General features: G+C 35.8%; 1 protein-coding gene across 2 annotated transcripts in view; it reads left to right on the top strand.

Moving 5' to 3' along the window:
- Pacrg (parkin coregulated) overlaps nucleotides 1–26,584 on the top strand; it is a 484,042-nt gene that overhangs the window by 62,476 nt on the left and 394,982 nt on the right. For both annotated transcript variants that reach the window (XM_071612865.1, XM_071612864.1), the window contains exon 2: nucleotides 23,877–24,011. In XM_071612865.1, coding sequence (XP_071468966.1) covers nucleotides 23,877–24,011 — 135 coding nt within the window. The remainder of the gene's footprint in view (nucleotides 1–23,876; nucleotides 24,012–26,584) is intronic.

Here is a 26,584-nt window from a genome sequence, read left to right as displayed (position 1 = left end):
AAGTTTTCTAGGTAATGTCTAATATTTTAACTTCTTGAATTTTTAAAAACAATCTACTATTTAGACAAGAAGCAGCCAGGGGTGGATTTAACAACAGGTGCAAGTCAGGTCTGCAGGACAGGAGCAAAAAGGCCTGGGGCAGGCAGGAAGGGTGGTGACGGGTATGCCTTCTAGCTGACATGATTGGTGCTTCTACCATTTGGACACAGAGATCATTAAAAATGTTTGCTCTGAACCCAAAGCAACCATTAAAATAACAAATTATTATGTCTAAGAAGCCAAAAACTGATGTAAGATACAACCATAAAACATTCTCAAGTAATCCAAAAGAAGGCAGAAGAAGGAAAGGAACAAAGAACAAGTGGAACAAAACCAAAAGCAAAATAGCAATCCGTATATTTAAACCCAACAATATCAATAATCATATTAAATACTAAGAGTTTAAAAATGCCAGTTAAGGCCTGGGGATGCAGCTCAGTGGTAGGGGTTGCCTATCCTGTGGGAGACCCTGGGCACCACAAAACGAATATACAAAACCAAACCACCAATTAAAAGACAGCAATTGCCAGACTGGATTAAAATCAAGACCTAACTACATCCTGCTTACAAATCTTCCAACATAAAGACACATATAGGTTAAAATTTAAATGGTGGAAAAGATATGCAAAACCCCAATCACAGGAAAGCTGAGTGTGAATGATGATGAATTGGAAGTAAAGCATAGATAGATTAAAGAGCAAAACAAAACAAAACAAAACCACCCCAATTTATTATACTAATGGGTATTATACTAACATTCACCAGGGCAAAAGATTTAGAGTATTTGTTGCTTCAAACAATTTTATCTGAATTGCATTTTCTTTAAATAATGCCCCATGTTAGAGAACAAAATTTAAGCAGTATGAATTAGTCAGCTATTACTTTTAAGAAATTCAAACTTTAGATGATTTCCTCTTTGTAAAACATAGCATTTTCTCCAGAAGTCGATTTTTCAATGCCATATGCTTTACAAAGTTAAAGAAATTAGAATAATACTTAATTTCACTTGCATTTTTATGCCCTTCTGTAGCTTATTTAGAATATTTGGTTATGTAATTTTGCTGAGTTACCTACTTAAAGAAGATTTTAGGGGAAAAAAAAGTGTTCCAGAAACATGAACCAAAGGAAATCAGTTCAGAGCTTTCTATCCCAAAATTTTATCCCAAAGTTTTGTAAATTAAGAAATTACTTTAGCAAAATGCTTTCATAGATGCAAACTTTAAGGAAAAAAATAGTTTAAATATTAATTTTCATGGTAAGTCTGAGAGTTTTAAAGCAGTTAATCTAAGGTAAGCCATACCACTTTTGAGAATAGGTATTGTTAACTCAGTTTTACCATGCAGCATACTGAACGGCAGAGTTTTAATAACATGTCAAGAATCACAGAGCAGTAGGAAAGAGTCATCTAAGTCAATATCCACTAATTATTTTTCCCACTTACTTCATACCAAAAATGAAATGAAACAAAAACATCACCTATATTCATACCCAAAAATAACCATCTTAACATTAGCTTGGTAATGAAATATTGCCTTAATTGGGAAAAACAAGCTAATGAAAGCTTATAAGAATGAAATGAACATTTGAACATGAAAAGGAGGCAATAGGAAGGAATACATATTTTATTAAGAAAGTATGGATAAATTGACATTTTCATATTTTTAGTCAAAAAATATTTGCTGAAAATAAAAGTGAGGGCATTTGAGCCAATATAATTTTACAATTGCTAAACAGCACCATCCTGCTAAGATAAAATGATGGAGATCTAGTGAACCATTGTTTGGGAAAATGAGTGATCTTTTAGATTACCCTAAAATTTACTCTTCATATTTTGTCATCATTCCTCCATAAATTTTCTCCCTTCTCTTCTCCATGCACATATATACAAAATGCTACTAGTAAAATGAGATCATATTATATCTGCTGGTTTTCATTCGTCATTATATATTGGCACCTCTTTCTCTGCCAATAACTAGTTTGCATTTTGATGGTATTTTAAATTCTACTTTTAAGAACATAATTTATTTAATCTATCTCTACTTGGAAGGCATTTAATAGTTTTTCTCTATTTTAAAATGTGCTATGAAACTATTCTTGTACTTCCATCTCTGTGAACTTTCTAATTATTTCATCAGTATAAATTCCTGGATCAAAGGACAGTAGTATAATGGTCTTTAGCCCTATTATGAACTCCCTGTTGAAAGGGTTGCACTTGACTGGGAGTCCCCCACTGGCTTGTGCCTGTGAGGACTTCCTTCCTGCTCTGGTCCGCAGTGGGTGCTTCTGTTTGTTTTTGACAACCGGCTAGGGAAATGCCACCTCCTAGTTGGCAAAGGCAATGAGCATAAAGCTGCCTCGTTTCATAGGCCTCGTTGCTGTTTTCAGTATGTTTTACTCTGTGATAAAGTCAAAGTCAATTGGTTAAGTTCCTTAGGTGTTTCCTCAGTTTGATTATAATTATATTATAATTATATATTGACAAATAAGATGAAATCTTGTGGAACAAAAACGTTTCACTTCTTCATCTTTTTGTATGTCCTTCAGGAGAGCTCTGATTTCTTCATCTAACAATATGGCAGGCACTGGCCAAGCCTCTCTGCTCTCCTTCTGGATGGTTTTCCATCCTCCCCTGTGTGTACACGGCCACTTAGCCAAGCTCCAGCTGGAGAAGAGCCCAGCCTGTTCTCACACCCTGCCTGTGTGCACCTAGCCTGTCCTCCCTTCTGGTCCCCTTGTCTGGGTGGAAAGACCATGAGGACATAGAGGAAGTTCACACCACAGGAAGAAGGGATTACACCTGAGGCCACTCACCAGGAAGGGATGCCTGCAGACACTGTGTGATCCAAAAGTAAGTCACTGAGGTTTTTTGTATTGCGTGTCACAGCAATTAGTGTTTTCCTGGTACAGAAATTCCAAAATTGGTTCTAGGAGTGAGGTGACACCATACTAGGAACCTAGGCACCCGACACAGCAAGGGTCGGGGAAATAGATAGAAAAGACCAGGAGAGTGAACAGTGTAAGTATTCTATGAACATTATTTTTTTCTGATGTTACCTGAGACAACTTGGAAGGAAAACTTCTTTCCCACTGAGGCTGTGGCTCTTGGGAGAGGCTGGAAAGGCTCAGGATGATAGTGTTTGCTGTTCTTGAAGCCTTCAGCAAGGCATCATAAGAAAGAGGTGAGATCAAATAAGAACTGGCTAGTTTTCAAACACAAAAAATAGGAGTGGAGAAACTTCAGTGGTCAAAACCCTGATGGATTTGGAAAACACAACTGCCTCTGGACCCCAAATAGTAACAAATATACTTGAGAAAGTTCTTAACTACAAAGGCCCAGGAAAACTTCTGAATTGAAAAAAACAGATTCAGGCCTGCAGCCTAAAGCAGATTATATATATGGCTTTCACAGCCAATTTTCAGTTAGCTTCAGGGTAGCCACAATTATCTTGACAGAAAAAGAAAGAGAGACAGACATACAGCGGGGCATGGAAACAATGAAACAAATCGATTTGAGAAGTAGCACTAAGAAGGATCTTCGGGTGTTGTTAGTAGCACATAAAAATGTCTGGAAATGAAACAACGCTAAGTCTATAATATTTTGATGACATTATATTGTCAAGAAAACCATGAGCTAAAACTAAAACAGCCTTTCCCTATGCATCCCTGCACAAACCCATGAATCTTAAAACTTGCAAAGCAAGACACAGTGTGAGAGCTGCACTGCTCCCTGGGCTGCGCACCCGCTCGGATGCACACCCAGTACTCAGTGATGGAGAACACACAGAAGCTCCTGAGGGCAGAGCCAGGACCCATGGGGGACAGAGAGTGAGGGGCTCCCTCCAGAGAGGGATCTCACTGTGCCTTCCTGTGGGACTGCTCACCTGCGATTTTCCCTTTCCTCTATAGAAGTGTTCATTGTGCTTGCCTTGTGCTGCTCCTCCGTGGATGTTAGAATGCAAAGGGACAGGTAACTTGCCAGTTGGGGGTTGCATGTCACAGAGCACACGTGAAATGAAGAAGAGGAGATTGATCACACTGACTCCGACCTCCTCAAGTCTGCACTTCAAACAATGCCTGAATGGGATTTGGGGTTTTGGGGGATTCAATCTATGGGTAAAAAGAAGAGTGAAATGGAGATTTGGTGATGAGACAGCAAACAGCATCAAGACTAGAGTCTTGTACAACCTGTTTTTTTCCTGTTCCCGAGCACAGAGTTAGACTACATTCACAGCCCCCTTGCAGGTGGAGGTGTCTGCTGCTACTAAGTGCTAGCCAGTGGAACATGTGTCGCATTGTGGTGCGTCGTTCTTAGTATGGCTCATAAAAACCTCATATGGGCAATCTCTACTTTCCTTCCATGACCTGACTCAGTGGAGAGACCTCTTAGGATTTGGAGAAGGGTGGAACCTAGCATAGAGAAATCTCACTGCCAGAATGACCAAGGAATGTTTATTGTGGACTTTAATAGGAAGAAATACAATTTTAGCAGGTTTAACACAACAGAAGTTCACTAGGGATTTTTGATTATTAGAATGTCAAGTATTTTTAGACTAATACAATATTTATTTTGCCGTTAAATTTTTCCCTCTTACTTTCTGATGTTTTGTAGGTTGTCATTGTGAATTGTTCAAGATTCCAATACAGCATAAATTTTTTTCAACTCCTTGAATTGCTTAGGTTTGACTTAGACTTTATTAAAAAATATCAAATGCATTGTTAGTGCAGAACTATCTCAAATCTGATGTAGAGCACAACAAACTGCATATTGGTCATAACTTTCAAATAACACTTTAAATGACACAAAGAGTAGCATTTCTGCAAGTAGAAATACTGAAATTTCTGCCATGAATAATAGTTTATACTAAGAAGAAAAATAAATATGTGATCTGCCCTTAGCTTTTGCATGATAGCAGGGAAGTGATTGATATTAGGTTATTCATTTATGGGTAGCTCGTCTTGTGTTTTATTTCTTACCCTGTCAGACTGAGAAGACCTTCCAATTTTATTAGGACTGTGATGTACTCTGTACTTATAGTTTTATTACCTGTTGGAGAAGCTGCAAAATATCGGCAGTCTTTAATAATGAGCACTTTATGTTTCCTCGTGTCAGCGAATTTCTTAGATTAATACCCTATGTTTGATTGATGGGATTGTACTGAGTGTTTTTAAGGTTCTAATTCTCTAAGTATCTGTGAAAGAACAAGCAGAAGATCTAGCACATACATGTAGTCTAAAATGTGTGCATATATATATATATGTGTGTGTGTGTGTGTGTGTGTGTGTGTGTGTGTTTCAGTATTCCCCAAAACCATGGTTTGCATTAGGGCTCACTCATGCACTCTGTGGGTTTTGAAAAGTGTATACTATATGCATCTATCATTTTCATATCATACGGAGTTTTCCCATAGCCAGCCACCTATTCATCCCTCTCCCAACCCAACCCTGGCAATAATTAATCTTTTCACTGTCTCCATAATTTTGTCATTTCCAGAATGCCATTTGATATGGATCATATAGTATGTAGCCTTTCCAGGCTTCCCTTGGTAATATTCAATTAGGCATTTCTATTCCTTTTCCTGGATTAATGGCTCATCGGTTTTTAACGCTGAATATATTCCATTGTCTACATGTACCACAGTTTACCTGTCCAGTTACTTACTAAAGGACATCTTGGTCACTTCCCAGTTTGGGCAATTATGGATAAAGCTGCATCTGTGTGCAAGTGTTTGTGCGGATATGTTTTTCAGGTCATTTGGTTAAACACCAAGGAACAGGATTGCTGGATTGTAGGGTAAGAGTATGTTTAATTCAGAGAGGAACTTAGATTTTTCATTCCTGTTAGCAATGAACAAGAGCTTCTGTCACTTCAAATCCTCACTAGCATTCTAGTGAAGTGAGTGTTCTCAATTTTGTCAACTTTAACTGGTGTCTCTCTCCAATCTGACGTGTGACGGAGATGTGTGGCATCTTTCCATGTGTTCACTTGCCATCTGAAAAGTGGCAAGGTGTCCATTCAGATCTATACACCATTTTAATAAGGTTATTCATTTTCTTATTTTGAGTTTTTAAACAGCACTTTTGCAAGTATTTTCTCCCAGGTTTTCTCATTTTCTTGATGACAAACAGCTTTCCTGGTGGGGAGCTGAACCCAGCTTCTGCTGTGTGAGATGAATTCCAGAACTACTCAACCACAGTACAGGGAGTCTCTACCCTGTATTTAAGAAATCTTGAGATGTAAAAGATTAACTGAAATAAATATTTGATTTTTTATTTTGTTGTAAAACTTAAGATATGTCAGTTACTATTTCCAAGGAATCTAAGAAAAATGGAAGAGATAATTTTTTCCTCTTTTGAGGATAGCTGACTTTTAAAAAACTTGAAACAATTTTTAGAGTAATGAAATTTGACTGTGATTTGTTACAATTATTTTTATTATATCTCCATGAAACTGCTGCCATTCATATAACACTAAGTTAGAATTCTGTTGAAATACATAAATATTTCTTATTTAGTGTTTAGAATATAACTGTATTTTGGACATCAAGTATTTGAACACTTCTATTTATATAAAACTAATGACTCATATTTTTAAGAGAAAAATTACAAAATATGACCATAAAAATCACAATCATGTCAATATTCAAGGTATAAGTTTCACAAAGGAGCATATTTTTCCTTATACAGATCAAAAACGAATGCCTAATATCCAGGTAATTCTTGATTTAGCTATAGAAGGAAGTTTCTTACATCATATTAACTTAGGTATTTGAAAATTAAATAGATTCATTTCAAAGTATATGAATATCATGAATTAATTTACATACATTACTTTAATTATCTTTTAATATATTATCAGATGTTAATTTAGACTGTTCTCTTAAGTTTCTTGGGCTCCTTCAGTAGAAAATAATTTTCTGAGAATTTGTATTAATTATTTCCCCCTAAATAACCAGAGCTACATAACAGTGTCAAAATGATTAGCCAGAGAGTGTAAATTCATTTAGAACAACCTTAAAAATATTAAATGTTGTAGGAGAAGTCACTTCTTCGCTTTCCCAGGTGCTGGGAAACAGTCTTTCCTCGTTTCCTTGAACAGTTTTGGCATGAGGAAACATGGCTAGATTGGCACTTGTCTGTCGCAGGAAGTAGGGGTCAAGAATACGTGTCTTCCAAACCCCAATGATGCACACAGGTTACTCACAGACTATAGGTTTTTACATAGTTTTTCCTTATCTAGTCCAACTTTTAATATCCTAATGGATTATTGGATTATTCTACTGTTTTTTAACAAGTCAAATCATTTCTTCCCTTATGTATTTTTTTCCTTAGCTCTTCCTACATAGTTTATTCTTTTAATTTTTCTCATAAATCAGTCTTTCTAGCTCATTAGTCATCTGTATGGCCCTTTTTACAATGTTTCCATATATGTATGCCCCTTTCCCCCAATACCTTGTAAACTCTGACTTTTTCCTCTGCAGAAAATTTATTGTACATTCTGAAGTAGGCTGGAGATATAAATTGCTTTTTGCAAAAATGGTGATTTGACATTAAAATGTCTCCAAGAGCTGTCTTCTCTGGATCTGTGTTGATCCTGCTATGTATCAAAGGATACCTTAAAGCCAGGAGAGATCTGAATAAGTCTTTTAAATTACTTTGTATTTCAGAAATATTGAGTTATATTTGACTAGATAGCTCAAATAAAATGACAAGATTTATAGCTTTTTAAAACGTCTATCCTGTATTATTGTATATTGTCTAGGAAATTTTCCCAGAGGAGTAACCTATATATTTAAAGAGGTAGTATAATTTTTTATTAGTGTCAATGAACATACAATACTTTTAGCCAGTCTTTTCCCCTAGAATGAACCATAGTTGGGTGTAATTAACAAGCTTGTTTCAATTTTGTACAGGATATTTATAATTTCACCAACTCAAGGTATTTTTCATAGTGTGAAATTTATTGAGAATCAACGCTGTTACATGAATATTTAACTGATCACATATGTGTGTGCTTAGGAGGGCTGGGAGCCAACTGAAAATAGTGGTTGCAGTGGATACATTTGTTCTTTTCTCCCACTTATCCTGGTTTGTCCTCTTGTTCCCATTTCAGTAGGCTGGGTCCCAGGTTCTAACTCTTGGGACTAGCTTCAACTCTTCCTTCTCTCCTGCCTTACCCCACATGGAGACTTTTGAATGTGTTGGAACAATGTCTTCTTGTATCTGCTATTTTCTCCTTATTTTAAGCAGTGTACTCACAGACAGCCTGATCCCAGGAGAATGGGATCTTATTTGTTGTAGATGCCTGGAACATAGAAGAGGGAATGCTCAGTATATATGTGTGTGATGAATTAATGGATTCTACTCGTCTCCATCTTCATCTCCCGTTCATTCAGCGTCATTTAGATGACATCACATCCCTTTGGTTTTATCTCACCACTCAGTAGCCTGTTCTACAAGGAAGGTGGGGAGCTCAGGGTGTAACATGCAGTTTTAGACAGAGGGGTCATGGAAAGCTTTAGAAGGGATAAGTTTGAATGACACCTGGAAGTAAACCCCTGCTGGAATCAGGCCTAGTTTTCCATGCCTTTGGGCAGGAAGGTATCATATCATATATTCCACGACTTTGAAATGTGACCGAGAGCTTGACTTAGGCAGCATGAAGCTCTTGTAAAGAACAGCAAACCAAGAGAGAGTCAAGGGAGTTCAGGATGAACACAAAAGAGAGATGTTGCTGACTGACTGCACTTTAAACTGGGCAAGGCAGGGAATGCAGAACCAGGGATTCAGGACAGTTTTAGGGTTTTTATAGTGAAGGGTTTAGGGATACAGTTTGCATGGGTTTGAGCTTAAGAGATATAGGAAATAGTGGCCTTGGAGAAGGATATGTGGAGTTGAAATTATGGAGGGGCTGCAATTATTTATAATGGTACTCACAGTAACGGCTGGCCTGGATGTATAGGTCAAGGTCATTGAGAGACCAACTCAAGTACTGATCCAACTATCTACACACATCATGAAGTCTTCTAGGGTGGTCTGAAGTGGCAAGGAAGATCAAGGCAAACACTCCACCCACAATTGTTATAAAATGAGTTCTAGAGAGAAAGCCGTCAACACTGCCACAGAGAAGGCATCCTTGGGAGAATGCCAGGCTTCTGTTAGAAGGAGAGGTGAAGGCAGCATTCGGAGGTGGGCCTGGGGGAGGAGGTAGCAAAGGGTTTTCCTGAGGCCTGACTAACCAATAGGAGCACACTGCAGGGCTTTAGCATCTGATGAGGAGGCAGAGCCAGGTTCAGAAACGGGGATGTGGAGAACCACACCAGCAGAGTGCAAAATCAGAGGTGAGCGAGTGTCTAGGTCTCTGGAACAAAGGCCATGAAAAGACTAGTCATGGCGGTGCTGAGGATGAAGGCGTTGCTGTCCTGAGGGGCTGTCCTTAGCTTTCCCCTGGATGCCACAGCCACACAAGGCTCCCTTTCAAGTAGGTGCCGTGGCAAGCTCCTGGTTGGTTCAGTTTTGTCACTACAGTCATCTCCTGGAAATGCTTTATTTGTCCGTTCTGCTTATTGACAATTATTGTGCTGTTGCCTTTTTTCTTTGATAACAATGCTTTTTTGAGCATTCTCATAAACATTTCCCAGTACACTTTTTTGTTGAGAAAGATGGTGATTGTGTGCAAAGATTCTCTAGGATATGCACCAGGAATGCAGTTGTTTGGCCAGAGGGAAATGCACTTTTATATCTGCAACTTTGACAGACCATGCCAGTGTTTTCCACAGAGGCTGTAGCAAGCAGGAATGACACATCTTCTTCTCCCATATCTTCTCATAATGCTTCACAGTATCAGAAATTTTTGTGGTTTGGTATGTTTCATTAACATTCTATATGCACCACTGTAATTATTAATAAAATTGTCTATTTTAATGTTTATTGTTTGTTCAGTTTTACTCTTCTTTTAAGTTACTATTTATCACCTGCTTTTCTGTTGTATTGTTTTTATTTTTCTTGGGCATATGTCAGAGTTCTTGTATGTTTTGGAACTTACATGTTTTAAACTTTTATGTTTTAGATACCAATTTTTATAAGTTATGTTTGTCTTCATTTCTTCTGAGTTTGTGGTTTGTCTTTTTTTAAAATTTGTGTTTCTTTATGAGCAATCATTGTTAATATTAATGTAGACAAACTTATCAGTCTTTACCTCATGGTTTATTCTTTTATCTTCCTTAAGAAAGTCTTTCCTATCCCAAAATTAAAACTATTTTCCCCAACATTTTTGTTCATATTTTTATGGGTTTTGTCTATAAGATTAAAGTTCTTCCATGCTCCCTCTCCCTATCCCATTATGATTCAGCCTCCTTATATCAAAGAAAAACCTTCGTCATTTGGGTTTTGGGGATTGGCTGACTTCACTTAGCATTATCTTCTCTAACTCCATTGAATAGACGAACTCTAGACAAGGCAGGGGGTTGGAGGGGAAGGGAGGGGGCATGGGGTTATAAATGGTGGTGGAATGTGATGATCATTATTATCCAGAGTACATGTAAGAAGACATACACATGCAGACACACACAAAATATTGAAGTCCTTATATCACAGACAATAAAATTTCATATATGATGTGAGGTAGAGACAATTGTACTTTTTGCATGCATATACAACCATCCCAGGGCTATATTTTGAACAGTACATTCTATCCTTACTTGTCATTTTCATTAATGTCATCTGTACAAATGAGCAAATTACTTAACACATTACTTTGACAAATATTTATTAATCATGTTTTCTGTACCAGGCTACTAATTTAACAAAGCACTCAACAACAATTCATATGGAGTTCACAGTTTAGGTAGAAAGGTAATAAACAATAAGCACTGTGGTTATGTCCTATAGTATGTTAAAAGAGAATGAATACCATGGGAAAACAAAACGATAAGGGGATTTGGGGTCCAAAGTGGAGGGACTATTGTTAAATGAGATGGTTATGGTAGATCTCCTTAGAAAGGGAGATTTGGGCAAATGCTATAAAGAGGTAAGGAGATTAATTAGACATCTGGAAGAGCACTCCAAGCAGAGGAAAGAGGGAGCGAATTCCCTGCCATCGAAATCTGCCTGGGGTGTTGGAGGAGTGCCACTGTGGTCGGTGCAGTGTCAGCTCTGGTGAAAGTGATGGAGAGATCAGAGAAGAAATGGGAAGAGCAGGAGGTGTAAGGCGTTGTGGCCAGCAGGTGGGATCGCCTTAGAGTTACTTTTTAACATAATATTTGGCCTTTTTAGAACCAGTTCTCTTGGAAACTGATCCCATTTCACCTTTCCCATATGGCTGCCCAGATGGCCCAACACCAGTTAGTGAGGTTTCCCGTTCCCGACTACTGAAGTCTACCCTTGTGGTAGATAAATGTGCTTCCATCCTTTCAGATGTAAAGTATGTGTTATTTTCATTTAATTTTAACTTTTTAGGATGAATTACTATCTTGATCAAGGGCAAACAGGCTGTTTAGGCACATCTTTGTTTCTTCTCCTCCTTTGACCTTCTTAACATTTCTTTCATTGTTAATGAACCATGGTGGAGGAAAACAACACTTAATACAACTTTACTAGAAGATAATAGGACTTAATCTAGTGTTGATTACATTATCTTCTAGTGAAGTTGTAATAAATGAGCTCTGTATGGATGTAGATATTTTTGTACACTTCTTTCTTCCTTTATCTGATCATTAGAGTTTCTGACTCATGATTGGAGAATTTAATATATCTGTAAGTTGTATGAAACTTCAAAGTATTTTTTTAGAGGCTGCTAGTGCACTGATGGGAAAGCATAATTTTTTTTAATCAAAATAAATATATTTTATTGTAGACAGTTCTAAAACTTGTTTTTTACTAAACAATTCTTTATGCAGAATATCAGTGTGTATCATTAGACACAGAATTTTTTAAATTTCTATTAAAATACTTATGTAAGATACAAATTGGTAATTCTCTTTTACATATACAAAAATAACATTTTTACTCTAGTTATTTGGTATGAAGTAACTCTTGCAATCCATAGAAGATCCTTGTTCAGATATAAAGCCTTTCCCAAGCCTTTAGCATTACAGGTGTTAGAGGATGAGGATATATTTTAACCTCTGTGCACTTATATTCTCCTTCCACATTTAGCGCTCTCCTTTCTTTGGCCTTAGTGTTGGGTGTGACAGTGGATTAGTCAAACTGTCTCAGTATTTCAGGCCTTTTATCAGTTCTGCAAGACAGATGCTAAACAGCGCAGTCTACACTGAAGTCCTGGATGCCTCTCTGGAGATAAGTTGATAGCAAGGACCACACTGGTCACTTCAACATATGGCCTTTTTCTATATTTAACTGCAAGAAGATGACAGCTTTTAAGTCAAATTTTGAGCCTCAATGTGTCAACATTTTTTTAATTATCTCATTTTGTTATGAAAGAGTGTCAATCTTTTTCTACTACAATGGAGAATTTAAAAGAACACTGCTACCTATTATGTTAAGAAAAACAATGTAAAAGAAATTGTGTGGTCTGATCATTGCTTTAAGGACAATTTTTCAAGATAGGGACAACATCTTAGCTCCAAATTTGATCTAGTTTAGTTGCACATTTAAAATTACATAACCATCAATTACTCAGTGATCCTTGGTGCTTCCTTATGCATGTGGAGAAAGTCAGTGCAGAAACCTTTTTTAATCAAGTGGACCATACATTTATTATTGGATCCTTGAGCCTGAAAGAAATCTGGTATCTGGTATAAAAGGGAGGCAGTCATTAAGTGACAGAGGTGAGGAAAATAAGCCTTGAAATCTTAGCTGAGATGTGCTCCCAGAGCCCTCTTGGATTTCATTTGAGGGAGAATAAAACAAGGAGTTTATGTGCACTCTTAGGTTCCTCTCTCCTCTGAAAGTGAGTTCTCTGATAATATCACATGAACTCAATACTAATTAGATTAATAAATACACATCTAGTGATAGAGGGTGCAAGGAATCCTTCAAAGCCAGTCAGCAGGGGTATTAGTCTGACACAGGAGAAAGCTGCAGATGTGCAGACATCAGTCCATCTGTGGTGCAGTCTAGGCCCTAACATCCCTCTGGAAGCAAGGCAGGGAATATTATATTGTCAAACAGAAATGCCAAGTCTAGCGCCAAAATATTTGTCTTTTTACTATGTATCACTAACTTCTAGCGATAACATTACATCTTTCACATTCTACCCATCTAAAGAACTACATTATAAAATATTTGTTTTCTGTAATAATCACATGACAATTCTAATTTAAATGTAACTTATTACAATGTGCATGATATTAATTATAGTTTTATTTATGCTGATCATATTTAAAATAGTCTCTGCAAGCATGTTAGACCAATTGAAATTATTTCATTTAAATATCACAGAAGCCTTAAACTTTCAGCCAAATTTCCCCATTCCATTAGTACAAATGAACTTCAAAATAGGAAATGCAGATTTGATCATGAGAAATTTAACACAAAAATTGATCTAATCAATACTCTATTCTTGTCTATAAAGTTGTGGTAATAATTGAGAATTATTTAAATGTAAGAAATATACAGAAAATTCAGGCAAATTAATTCAGATTTAATCATTACTAACTATAAAAGTTATAAATAAATAAATCTAAAAATAGCAAATGCACTTCTCTTATAATTATTTCTAATTAAAATTATACAAAATTCACATTTATAGATTACTGTAGATTTCTGTCTGGAGCCACTGAAACGTCCAGGTACTTTGTGAAAGTTAAGTAATATTTTCTAATGAAAAGAAACAGTCTTCAAACCCCAGGGGTTTGTCTCTGGAGTGTCAGAATCCCATCTATTTTTTGTGGCACTTATTACATTCATATTTCTGTTGCAGATTCTGGGTATGTACTTATGTCTTCTCCAAAATGACATTTACCTGGAGGGTAATGTGTCCACGTATCTTTTGGTCTCCAGCAATTGTAGACAATTGCCTGGTGACTAGTGGATACAAGTAAAGTCTATTTTAGAACTAATTTCTTAACGCTCTTTCTAAGAAATATTTTACTTTATGTGATCATGGGTCCCTGCATTCAGATTTATGAGTTTTTAGCACTGGGAAATCTATACTGTAGTTCACAATGGCCTCTATCCATTTAAGCTAAATATATTAGTTATGCATGCATCTTCTATTCTTAAATCCATTCTGGTTCCATAAGTGAATAAATAATTTATGAATTCCAGTGATACAGTCCTGATCTTCTCTTTTCCTATTTCCAATTGCCATTAATTGTGCCCTATTTCAAAAGCGACATCTGGCTAGCAACTCAGATTTTGACATCCCATATGGTAGGATGGCTCCTATGGAATATACCCACTTCTACTTTCACATTCCCCACCATTCCTCAACGCATGATAGTGGGCTTCAACTTCATCATGCCACTAGCACTTTTTAATTTTCACTCAAATACTTTAGTTCTCTTTTTAATTGTTTTTTGTACCATTAAAAAGTTATTTCTTAAAACGTGGATGTGTAACCGATGTGATTCTGCAATCTGTATACGGGGTAAAAATGGGAGTTCATAATCCACTTGAATCAAATGTATGAAATATGATATGTCAAGAGCTTTGTAATGTTTTGAACAACTAATAATAAAAAAGAAAGAAATATCAAATTGTACCCTAGAATTCAGTATAACTAAAAATTAAAATAAAAAAATAAAAAAAGTGATTTCTCATTCACTGATACATATGATACCATCTCTTTTCCATTTTCATGCTACCATTTTGACTATTCTTTCTATTCTGTAGAGTCCACTTAGTTAAATACTCAGGTAATATCCTGGCTTCTCCACCTCTTTTCTCAGTATCTCTTCTCCTTTTGGAAAAAGTTACTAATTTTCATAGGTTGAAACTATCACTTTATCATAGCCAAGCTTTATTAATAAACTAGACCCCACTAAAAATCTCAGTGCATATTGCCCAGTTTCTAGTGGCCATGTGAAAAGTCCTAGTTGTTTATCTCACAGGCATTTCAAGCCTAACATGAGGAAGTAAGGGTGTGATTTGTTAGAAAAGCATTTTTAGAAGAGATGAGATTTGAGCTGAGTGTTGACAGTAAATGGTGGTTATCAGGAGGGGAGGAAGGAGGAGAGGAAGGAGTGGGACATGAGTGAGAATTGCAAGCTGATGGCAGAGCAAAATCCTAGAGCCAAAGAGGAGCAGGACATGTCTGTGATCGCCTTGATCTTGCCATGACATGTGCTGGTTGCCCAGGCAGTGGTGGCTAGAGAGATTGACAGCTTGCACTTGTCTTTATGGAGTGTTTCACTAGGATATCATTTATGGAGTTGAAGCAGATGAGATATATGAATTAATTACTCTGCTAGAATATTCATTGAGTAGCAGACAGATGAATGATCTACAGAAGGCAAAGCTGAAGGCAAAAAGAGCAAATAAAAATTAGACATTCCACAAAAAATTCAGAACCTTTAAGTGCTAAATAAATACAATGGAAAACAAAGATGATAGGAGATAACTTCAGTGAACAAAACTTATTATCTTTCCATATAAAGAGCGCATGCAAGTTGATGACAAATGTGGAAAAGACATGAGAACACAAATACATGTAGATAACATTTATACTAAAAGGAGAAAGTATTCTTCCTCATTTCTCAAACAAAGTAAACTAAATTGAACAACAGGAAGACCTGTTCTTCAGTTTAATTAGCAAATAATTTTTCAAGAATCATAAAATACACATAATTGTTACCTTATTTCAAATTGTGGACTTTGTCTGAAGCAAATAATGTAAAATGCAGAAACTTTCAAATGTCTGAAATGTTTAAACTATGTAATCCCAATAGGAAAAAAAATGGAACTGATATAAATTCCAAACATAATTGCAAATAGTTGGTTGAAAATTATGTAGCCATGAAAATGAAATTTGATATCAACAGGGACATCAGGACATATTTTACAGAGTAAAAAGTATAGTAAATGAAAAGTACATAAAACATAAGAATATTGTATTTTACAGAGAGTTTAGAAGAGAAAGCACAAATTATTACTAGGCGGTGGAATTATAAGTGATTTAATTAGGTTTCCTCCAAACATTCTGCAGTTTTCTTATTCTTTACTTTATTTAAATAAATGGACTATTTCCAGCTTTGTGGTCTTGAAACCCAAGCCTCAGCTCTGCCTCTAGCTCTCTGCATTCACCCATCACGTGCCCTAGATAATTCTCCTTTAGAGTGGTGCCTAGATCTACCACCAAGCATGGTGACTAATGACATATTCTGAGAGACAGAGGGTTGAAGCTTCTTTTCAACCATTTATCACCACTACTATGATTTCCATCATGTGCTTTAACCTCAATGATTCATTGTCTACAAAATCATTTTACATGCTTTGCTTGAAAATGGTACCAATGTTAGTAGAACCATGAAAGTGCTATTGGATTGTTATTATTCTTGATGCTACCCTAACTTAAGGCCTTTGCTGTCTTGGAGATGGACTAGACTGCCTATCTGGAATGGACCTTCTCCAGACACCAGCCCGAACATCCTTTACTAGTAGACCTTGAAAATAATTAGAAAATGTAAGATGCAGAAATAGAATTTCCTGTTTTCAGATCTCTATTTTTAGATCTTTAAAGAACAATTTTCCTAAAATAAGTGACCTGACATTTTCCCTACCACCCATTATTACTGGGATGATGGCAACAAACATGCAAGTCTTTGGACTGATGGTTCAGTGCCTGAGGAACTCCAAAACAATGCCCATTTTAACCTGGAGCTGCATGATAATAGTGCTTTAATAAGCCAAAAGTTCAGGGTGAAGCTTATAAAAGCTAGAAATTAACATCTTTACATCCTATTGCTTCAATGTTTTACGGAGTTGGGTAAATGGATAAGTTAGAATAATGCAATGAAGATTTCCCACTTGAAATATGTCTCTTTTTTTGCAACACCAATTTATGTTTAAGAATAAAAATAGCAAAACAGAAATTTCAAACTTTCTGATAAAGAATTTCATAGATTCTTAAATTCCTTCCTACTTACTGTTATTAGTTTTGTGGCCATATGACAGACACTGTGATCTAAGTCCTAAATCCATTACAGCACATTCAATAAATGTAGGCATATAAAGTACTCTGTCATCTGTAGTCATTTAAAACTGCATTCAATATCTTGGTTCCCAAGTGCATTAGCTTTTATTAAAAGCATTCTGCTGCAACATCCATTCTTCCTAATTGGTTTCTGGATTGCCCCCACCATTCAGGCAAATCTTAATTGCATTTTCCCACAAATCTAGTTTGATTTATGGCTCCTTATTTGCTTTATATTATTTATAATAAATTGAGGTAAAAAATCTCAAGACATGAAATAAAATTCACAGTAGGTCCTCTTCCACAAATATAGAACTTATCTAAGGATTCTCAACAGTATTTTTGCTTATTTTAAAAGTTGTTCAGTCAAGCTACGACCGCCTGTGTCGTTTCCGATAATAATACCTTCATTACCTTTCTAGAGTTAATTGTATCTCATTTGTGTTTTTTTTTATGAACAGATATTTAGAATTATCTGGAACAAATAATATGAGGGTTATAAAAATAGTTATGTCCTGCTATAAAGCTGGGGTGGGTACGTTGTGTCTGGAACACGACAAAGCACCTGCATAACACTCAGTGGCCACTGCTGCACTTGGAGATGGAATGAGGAGAGGCCAGTTGACTGCTCAAGCTGCAGCTTTTGGGATAGCCTGGAGTTAATGTAGGATAGACGCAGAGCAGAGGCCAGAACTTTGATAAGTAAACAGCAGAAAAATAAAGACAGAAGATAACAGATACTGGAATAAAAATTTCCACACTATTGAGTGACTGTGTATTTGCATGAATTGTTTTGTAAAATCCTGTTCTAAATAAAGACTTTCCATGGAACCGTAGGCATGTGATCATTTCTGTAGGGAGCACATGAAAATGTATGGGAAGAAAGAAGTATAAGTTGTTTTTATCAATATATAAAAAGCCTTGTAGGCTTTCTTAGAGAACAATGTATTCATTCCTTCAAAGGTTTGAACAGTTAGAATTTTGAGATCAGAATAAAAAATATTGTAGTACATTAAGTATAAGAGAAAAAAGAAAAAAGGATTTGGTTTTAATAAACATACAAAGCAAGGGAAAACTGATCATCTCAAGTAAATTCTAGGCCAATTAAACAAGTAGGAGGCTTACAGCAAAATTGATTACTTGATTTCTAGACGAATCTGAAAAGGATGGTTAGCAGATGATGAGCAAACTAAACGTCTAAATAACAGTTGTGGTTGTATTGTTGTAAGGCCTGGGGTGTTGGGGTCCCCAACACCCTCAATGGAAGCAGAGCTCGTCTGGGGAACTTGCACTTCCTCCCCATACTGCTGATGAGACACCTGTGTAGTGTCAGAGGAAACCTGTGTAGGTCAGAGTGGAGAGTCAAGGATTTACCACTGCCCAGTGGGAATAGGGCCACACCATCTGTGGTGCCAGTGTAGACAACCTGAGGGGCAGTAATGAGCCACTCCTGCCCCTCCCAGCTGGGCCGTATCAGTGGAGGCCAAGTGGTGCTAGAATCCCCAACCTCACATAGTGTTAATGAGGCCTTCTCTTTTTGAGGCTAATGGAGGCCAAGTGGGGGACTGATGTTTCCATCCCAACTTGACAATAATGAGCTGGCAACCTTCCCCACCCCGCTACCAGACATGTCAGAATAACCAAGCTAAAACTGAAGGTTTCAGATCCAGAGTTTCATAACATAATATACCAAATGCCTATGTTTCAATATAAAATCCATAATTACACTGATAATCAGGAAGACTTCAAAGTGAATGAAAAGACATTCAATAGATATGAGCATCGAGGAGACAGAAATGTTAGAGGTATTAGAAAAGAATTTGAAAGTAGCCATTGCCAAAAATACTTTAATGGGTAATTATTAACACATTCGAAAGAATGAAAAAATAGAAAATCTCAACAAAGAAACAGAAGACAAAGAAGAATCAAATGCAAACTTTAGAACTAAAAAGGATAACTGATATTAAACAAAAAAGAATGGAGAGTACAGAAGGCAGAATCCACAACTTGGAGGAAGCAGTAGGAATTACCCAATCTGAAAAACAGAAAACAGCTATAATAATGATAATAATAATAATAAAGAGTTTAATGTCACTGGAATCCAGTCAAAGAAGAGGATGTGGTCAAGCCTAGAATAGTTCTCTAAGAAATCGGGCTGAACATCTTCCAAATTTGACAAGACAAGAACCTATAGATTGACAAATTGAGTGCAATTTGAACAGTTAAAGACAAATAAATATATGCCAAGGTACATCATAACTAATATTCTGAGCTCTAAAGACAAAGAAAAATATTGAAATTCTAAGAAAAAAGTAAAAATTTATTTATAAAAGGGAAAACAATTTGAATGACAGTGGACTTCTCATCAGACGCCATGCAGGCTACAAGAAGAGGCATTGCAGTTCTCCACCACGAGAAGAAAAGAACTGCAAACTGCAAATCTTGTAAACACCCAAATATAGTTTTCAGAATGAAGATGAAGTTAAGTCATTCTCAGATCACGGCAAATTAAGAAAAATTTTCTCCTAGCAGACCTGCCCTAGAGGAATGTCTAAGAAAGTTCTCTTAACAGAAAGGAAGCAATAAAAAAGGAAGAAAGAACATGACAAAATAAAAGTAGATACAAAATGCTTTCCTTTTCTTCTTGAGTTTTCTAAATGATGTATTTCAGTTGAAGCAAAAATTATAAAAGTTTCTGATGTGGTTCTAAATATATGTGGAAGAAATATTTCAGACAGTTATAACTAGGGAGAATAATGGCACCAAATAGAGAGGTAAGGTTTCTACATTGAATTTGAACTGGTAAAATAATAATACTAATAGATGTGATAAGATAAAAATATATATGTATACATGCATACATGTATATGTATGGACATGTATATGCACATACATGTTTATATGTATGTATGTGTGCATATATGTATATATGTACACATTTTTGTATATACATATATCATAATACCTAGACCAATAATTTTAAAAAGCTACCTAATGAGATACACTAAAAACACAATTGATAAAATAGGATTCTATATATGTTCAACTAACCCACAAGAGGTCAGGAAAAAGAAAATAGAGATTGAAAATGAAAAACAAAGATGACATGGCATATTTTACCCTTAATATATCAATAATTGCATTGATTGTAAATGTTTAAATATAACAATTAAAAGGCAGAGATTGGTGGAGTAGATTAAAAACCATGACCCAAAGATATACTATCTACAAAAAAAATTTTTTTGATGCTATGGTCAGGATGAAAGTAAAAGGAAATGAAAAATAATATGTGAAACAAATATTAATCAAAGAAAATTGGATTGGCTAATATAATATCAAATAAAGTAAAGTATAGAGGAAAAAACAGAAAGGGGCATTGCATAATGTAAAGGAGATCAGTTAGAGACATTGCATAATGAGAACAAGGGATAATATGCCAAAAAGTCATGAAAATCCTAAGAGTGTACAACCAAAGTACAGCATGGCCAAATATATGAAGCAGATCTGAAAGGAGAAACAGACAATTTCTCAGTTACAGGTGGTGGATACTTGACAACCCTTTCTCAACAACTGATAGAACAACTACTTGAAAATCAGCCAAGACACAGAAAAACACAACATCATCAAGGAAGAGGCCTTAATCAAAACATACAGAAAACTCTACCCAGTAACAGCAGAAGATGTTTGTTGTATGTACCACACAACACATAGCAAGACAGACTATATTTTGGGCCATAAAACAAACCTCAACAAATTAAAAATTCTGAAATCATATAGACTTTTCAAAATAATCCATGGATCTCAAGAGAAATTTTTAAAAAATTGAGTGAAAATGAAATGCTACATAATAAACTTTTGGGACATAGCTACAACTGTGTTGAGAGGGAAATTCATTAGCACTAAACACATAAAAATAGACAGGAGTAGAAGTCTCAAATCAGTAATCTAGGCTCCTATTTCAAAAACTAGGAAACTAATGGAAATCAAGTACAAAAAAAAGGAAATAACATGAATAAAATGAAAGCAGAAAAACAAACCAAACATTGAAAGAAAATTGAAAACCTCCTAGCAAGACTGACAAGGAAAAAAGGGAAGATACAAATGATAAATATTGAAAGTGAACAATGGATACCATTACAAACATCAAAAGGATGACGGAAAAGGACCAGCTGTTCTATACATACAAATCTGACAACTTTCATGAAATAGGCCAGTTCCTCAAAAAACACAGACCACAGTAAGTCATTCGATAGGAAACAGATCATTTGAATACCTCTATAGCCATTAAGGAAATTACATTCATAATTCCCAGACTCCAGAACTCCATATTAGAAAGTGACAGAAGAAAAATCATATGAGTGTACTTACTGATGCAGAAAAAACATTTGGTACAATTGAACATTCATTCATTCAAAACTTAAAACTCAGAAAAATATGAAGAGGGGAACTTCCTTAAATTAATAAAGACAATATACCCCAAATTCATATTTTATCCATAACAGTATAAACAGGAAACAACCCAGAGTAGTTTTAATGGTGTATGGTTAAACTGTAGTACATCCACACCAAGGAACACCAATCAGCATTAGAAATTACTGAACTACAATTTATGTAAATCTCCAGAGGCTTATGCTGAGTGAAAAGAAGCCAAGCCAAAGAGTACATGCTATGTGGTTCTCAAAATAACAAAACCATGCAAGTGGCAAAGAGATAGTTGTTGCCAGCCGGTGAGAGCTGGAGGGTGGGACTGGAACAAAACGCCGTGTCTTTATAAGAAGTTTCTGAGGGATCTTTGTGGTGATAAAAATGCTGTTTCTTGTACGTATTAATGTCAACAACATCATAATAAATTCCAGGGGTTTTGCAAGATAATACCATTGTGGAAACTGGATAAAGGATACATGGTTTCTCTCTATATTATTTCCTACAACTGAGTAAAATTAGCTGAATAAAAAGTTAGATAAGCAAAGTAAAATGAGGTTTCCGCTAACCAGTAATCAGCACTCTACAGAAAAGACACTCATGCATGCACCCACATGTGCCCATGCACACAAGCCCTACACAGGCACAGTGGCACTATAATTTACCTTAAGTATGAGTCCATGCATCCATGCTGGTTTATTTGGGCCAAGTTTTCTCTCCTTAATAGCATCCAATTTTTGAGGATGTTATTAAGGTGCCATGTTGGTAGGTGGTGATCTTTTTTTTTTTAAAGTAACTTCTTGTGCAAAAAGGAAAAAATAAGTTAGTCCTTGATCAAGTCCCCCAAATTTGCTATTTCATGAATGACAAAAGTCCAGGAATCACAGCTCTTCAGTTTCTGTGACAGTAATGCAGTTGAAAGTGTACTTCTCTGTATACAATCTCTAGCTTTGAGTGCTGCATAACATAGTTGTCAAATGCATGTGGCTATTTGACAATTGAGTGAATCTGACTGAAAATGATGGTGTAGAATTCTAATACCAGAAGAAATTTCAAACCTTCAGTGAGGAAGGGGAAATTTTGCTTCCCACTGGTGATATCAGGTGTTGCCTCAATTACTCACATAACCACATACTGGGAAGAAGCGCTGTGTAGTGGGGGCAGTTCCAAATCTAATAAGTGCCTTTGGGTTACTTCACTTCCCTCTGCCTCTTCAGTATTCCATCATCTTAATAGTTCTTAATAGCCAGCTCACTTTCAAGTATTACCCTTCCCATGTGTATTAGATACAATATATTTATTATATCTTTATATATTTAGTATGTATTATAGATATGTTAATGTGTTTGTTGAAATTAAACTTTTAACAAAACTATTAAAATTAATATAACAATGAGTTAAAATAGTAAATTATTTTTTGGCTTGTACATATTGTGAGAAAAACAATCATGATTTTGTTAGAATGGCACATGAAATGACTAGTATTTTCCTTTATTTTATAAGTAGGAAAGACAATCATGTTTAGTCTACCTGTAAGGAATGATACAGTAGACTATAATTTTCTAAATAGCTCACTTAGCACTTTGAATTTTATAAACTTGATGAATTAGTTTAGATATAAACAATGCAGATTGAAAAGATGTGCTCAGTGTTAATAATTCTAAAGAAAATATTTCCTCTTTAATATTACCATTTTGGAGGTGACATCTCATATTATCTATTCTAAAATTGCTTTCTCATGAATTCATATTACCAAATGCATGCTATTCACACGCACAGTATGCTACCATTTTTCTTTATAAACTCTCTAGTTTATTATTAATTTTATACCACATTTTATAATTTTTGTTAATATTCATAATATGAGAACATTCATCACTATTTTATGTTTACAAAGAAATATGGAAAGGAAATATTTTAAATGTATTACTTTAGTTTCCACAACAGGTATCAAACCTGATGTCAGAATTTACAGTTATTAGAAATTTTTAAAGTCTTAACACTCTGAACTTAGCTCCATTAAATTGTTTTCTTTAGCTGTAAAGCCAAGCTTCTCTTCCTGACAAGGTGGTATCTGAAGTGGCATTTTCTAAGGAAGCTTTCTAAAGTACCTTGAAAAACAGGAGACCCTTAGTAGTATAAAGTAATATTCTTCCCCAAATGTTGGTATTAATGTGAGGTCTTTGTTGTACTGGATGAGGTAATTTGGTCTTTATGTTCTAGCATATTTTTGACAAAATCTTTGGGAAAAAAAGAAAGAGGCTTTTTGCTAGGAATTTTTTTAGTGTGTTTTAGAACCTGACAACGATCTTTTCTTTTCAAGGTGAGAGGCCCTCCGGCTGCAGGGGCATTTAAAGAAAGACCAACCAAGCCCACAGCATTTCGAAAATTTTATGAGCGAGGAGACTTCCCAATCGCCCTTGAGCATGACTCGAAAGGAAACAAAATAGCCTGGAAGGTAAGACCCCGGCACAGCTGTGACAGCCAGCTGCGCTTGCTGAAGTGACATCTCCCAGTGCCAAACAAACTTGGCTGCTAAGTAAATAAACTGAAGTAATTTCTCAGCAAATGGAAGATGGTGGGTAAGCTCTTAGAGAAGGCCCCCCTGTGTCAGCCGTCCACCTTGACTAACAATTAAATTATAGCCTGCGAAGAAGAAAATGACAGAGTTGCTTTGCCTTAGAGAATTGTCTGCTGCCCAATTCATCTCTATTTTTATGAGAACCTGGCAGCCCGGCCTGTTTCAGGCAGTCCATCAAATGATGGAACTGGCGGCTGGATACAGAGAGCAACAGCCATTTATCTCCCCCAAATTTCACCTTCCTGCAGGACACTTCCAAATGGAAGCTTTAATTACCTAAATGGATAGGTCAAGATTGTCTGCTCCCTGGAAATGCAGAGCAGAATACAAAAGGAGGCGGATGTCCTTCCTGGGCTCTGCTCTGTCTGCAGCCCCTGTCAGCCTGTGCGGGCTGTCACACTGCCCTGTTAGAGGCTGACCTCCACCGCCAAAGCCATTACAGCACCGACATTTTTCTGACAAAAGGTTAATTGGCTTCAAAATAAATGTATTGCCTAATGACTCCATTCTAATGTGGCTGTGTTTCTTTCTAAAAGGCTCACTGATGTTATTTGTAAAAAGTTGCCAATCTCTTAACTGGAGAAGGCTTTTACATTTAATTTGAAAAATGAATGCGGATCTTCAGCCTCTTCTGCTATTTAATTATTTTTGTTATCAACCACTTTGCTTTTGGTGATTTTTATCAGCTTAAAGGGCTTCTCCACCTGAAGATGGGAAAGCAGTTGTGTATGTTTGCATATTACATCAAGCTAAGGAAAATAAAAGGCTTTGGCCAAATGTCAGTTAAATTTCACATTAACTAAAGAGTCTGGAGATTGGGTCTAAAGGTGAATGAGTACCAAATAAATTTATGTTAAAAATGATCACAGTATCAAATTTGTAATGAGTACCAAATAAATTTATGTTAAAAAAAATCACAATATCAAATTTTAAAATTAATCAAGATAAAATGCTTAGAAAGATGCATTAAAATATAAACTTTCCCCTATAGACAGGCTGGAAGGATTGTTTTCATTCACATCTAGTAAATTGTTAAAAATTGTTTCATATTAGTAGCAAATATTAAATATTAAATCTTGAGCATCACCTGATATTCAGTTATTGAAATTATGAAAAAATGAAAAAATGGTGGCATCATCAGTAAGCCTTGTGGCAAACATTTTTTTGGGGGGAGGGTAAGGAATGTTATTATTCTCCTTGTCTTCATCTCTATTAGAATGCAGATTTGACATGTGAAAATATATGTGTGATGAAACATAATGTACAGCAAGTATAACCAATTTAGATATTTTAGTCTTAACAAAAGTGTATAGTCCCAAAGCTTTGTTGTGATTTTTGGGATTCATTTATATTTGATTTATTGCATGGATTTCATGCTTGCTTCTCTATGTATTTGTTTGTATAAGATAACAGTGAGATTGCTTAAAAATCTGATTTCTGTTGAGTAAAAGAATATGTCATAATTCTTTATATAAAGTAAGTGGGTGTTGGTGTTTTAAAGTAATTGTAACCTACACATAAGTTACATTAATGAAAAATATTAATATAGCTTTATTTTGACCTGTTCAAATAATTTTAAGAGGGACTTTCAGAAGTGCCAAGAGATTAAAAAAATCTTGAAAACATATTATTAATAAAAACATAGGATGAAATATTTCGCTTTATCTTTGATAATATTACAGTTGGCAGGGATAAAATTTGCTTTCTTGTTTATGTTTATATTTATTCCCTTAAGCTACTATTGATTATGGTACTGATTCAGTAAGCTAAAGAGTAATAATAAAGAGGAAACAATTTATTTGCTGTCACTGGTAGTGTAATAGCATAAATTTATAGAAACATTTTATTCCAGAACCTATAGACTTCTATCTTTTAGGACTTTACTACTATATTTCAATTGTATTAATAGCCTTGAAAATAAGACATTAATATTTTTTAAACAGAGGATTGTGAACAATCTCTTAGTGTATTCATATGTATTCCTTAGAGCATTGACTGTGGGCACAGTCTCTTGCTAGATAGTTAGGAATTTATTTAGGATGTCATTCCTAAGGAAGGAGCTTGAATGTTAAAGGAAGCAGCACACCCTTCCCCCAACCCCAAAGCACATCACCCAAACTGTGAGCTGTGCTGTACCTTCCTGTGGGGGGCAGAGCAAGGTGTCCAGTGAGGCAGACTTCTTGCTTTAACACCATCATTCCTGGTCCCTCACTGAAGGTTCTGAGCCAGGGAGCTTCCCAGGAAAATGTGAAGAGGGTCGTGAGTTCCTGAGATGGGTACACAGCCAAGTGAAAGAAGATCCATTTCTTTATCAGATTTCAGTGGCCTGTGACTATGAAATCTTAGGACTCACCACCCTAACCCATGGTGGAGGCTGTCCCCTATTCTTAGGGTCATTCCCGTATGTGGAGTTGCAGCACAGGGATCCCTGCCATGTCATTAAGTGTGCC

Source organism: Marmota flaviventris, chromosome 6 (assembly GCF_047511675.1).
Source record: "Marmota flaviventris isolate mMarFla1 chromosome 6, mMarFla1.hap1, whole genome shotgun sequence".
Lineage (NCBI taxonomy): Eukaryota > Metazoa > Chordata > Mammalia > Rodentia > Sciuridae > Marmota > Marmota flaviventris.
This window is presented reverse-complemented; position numbering and strand designations above follow the sequence as displayed.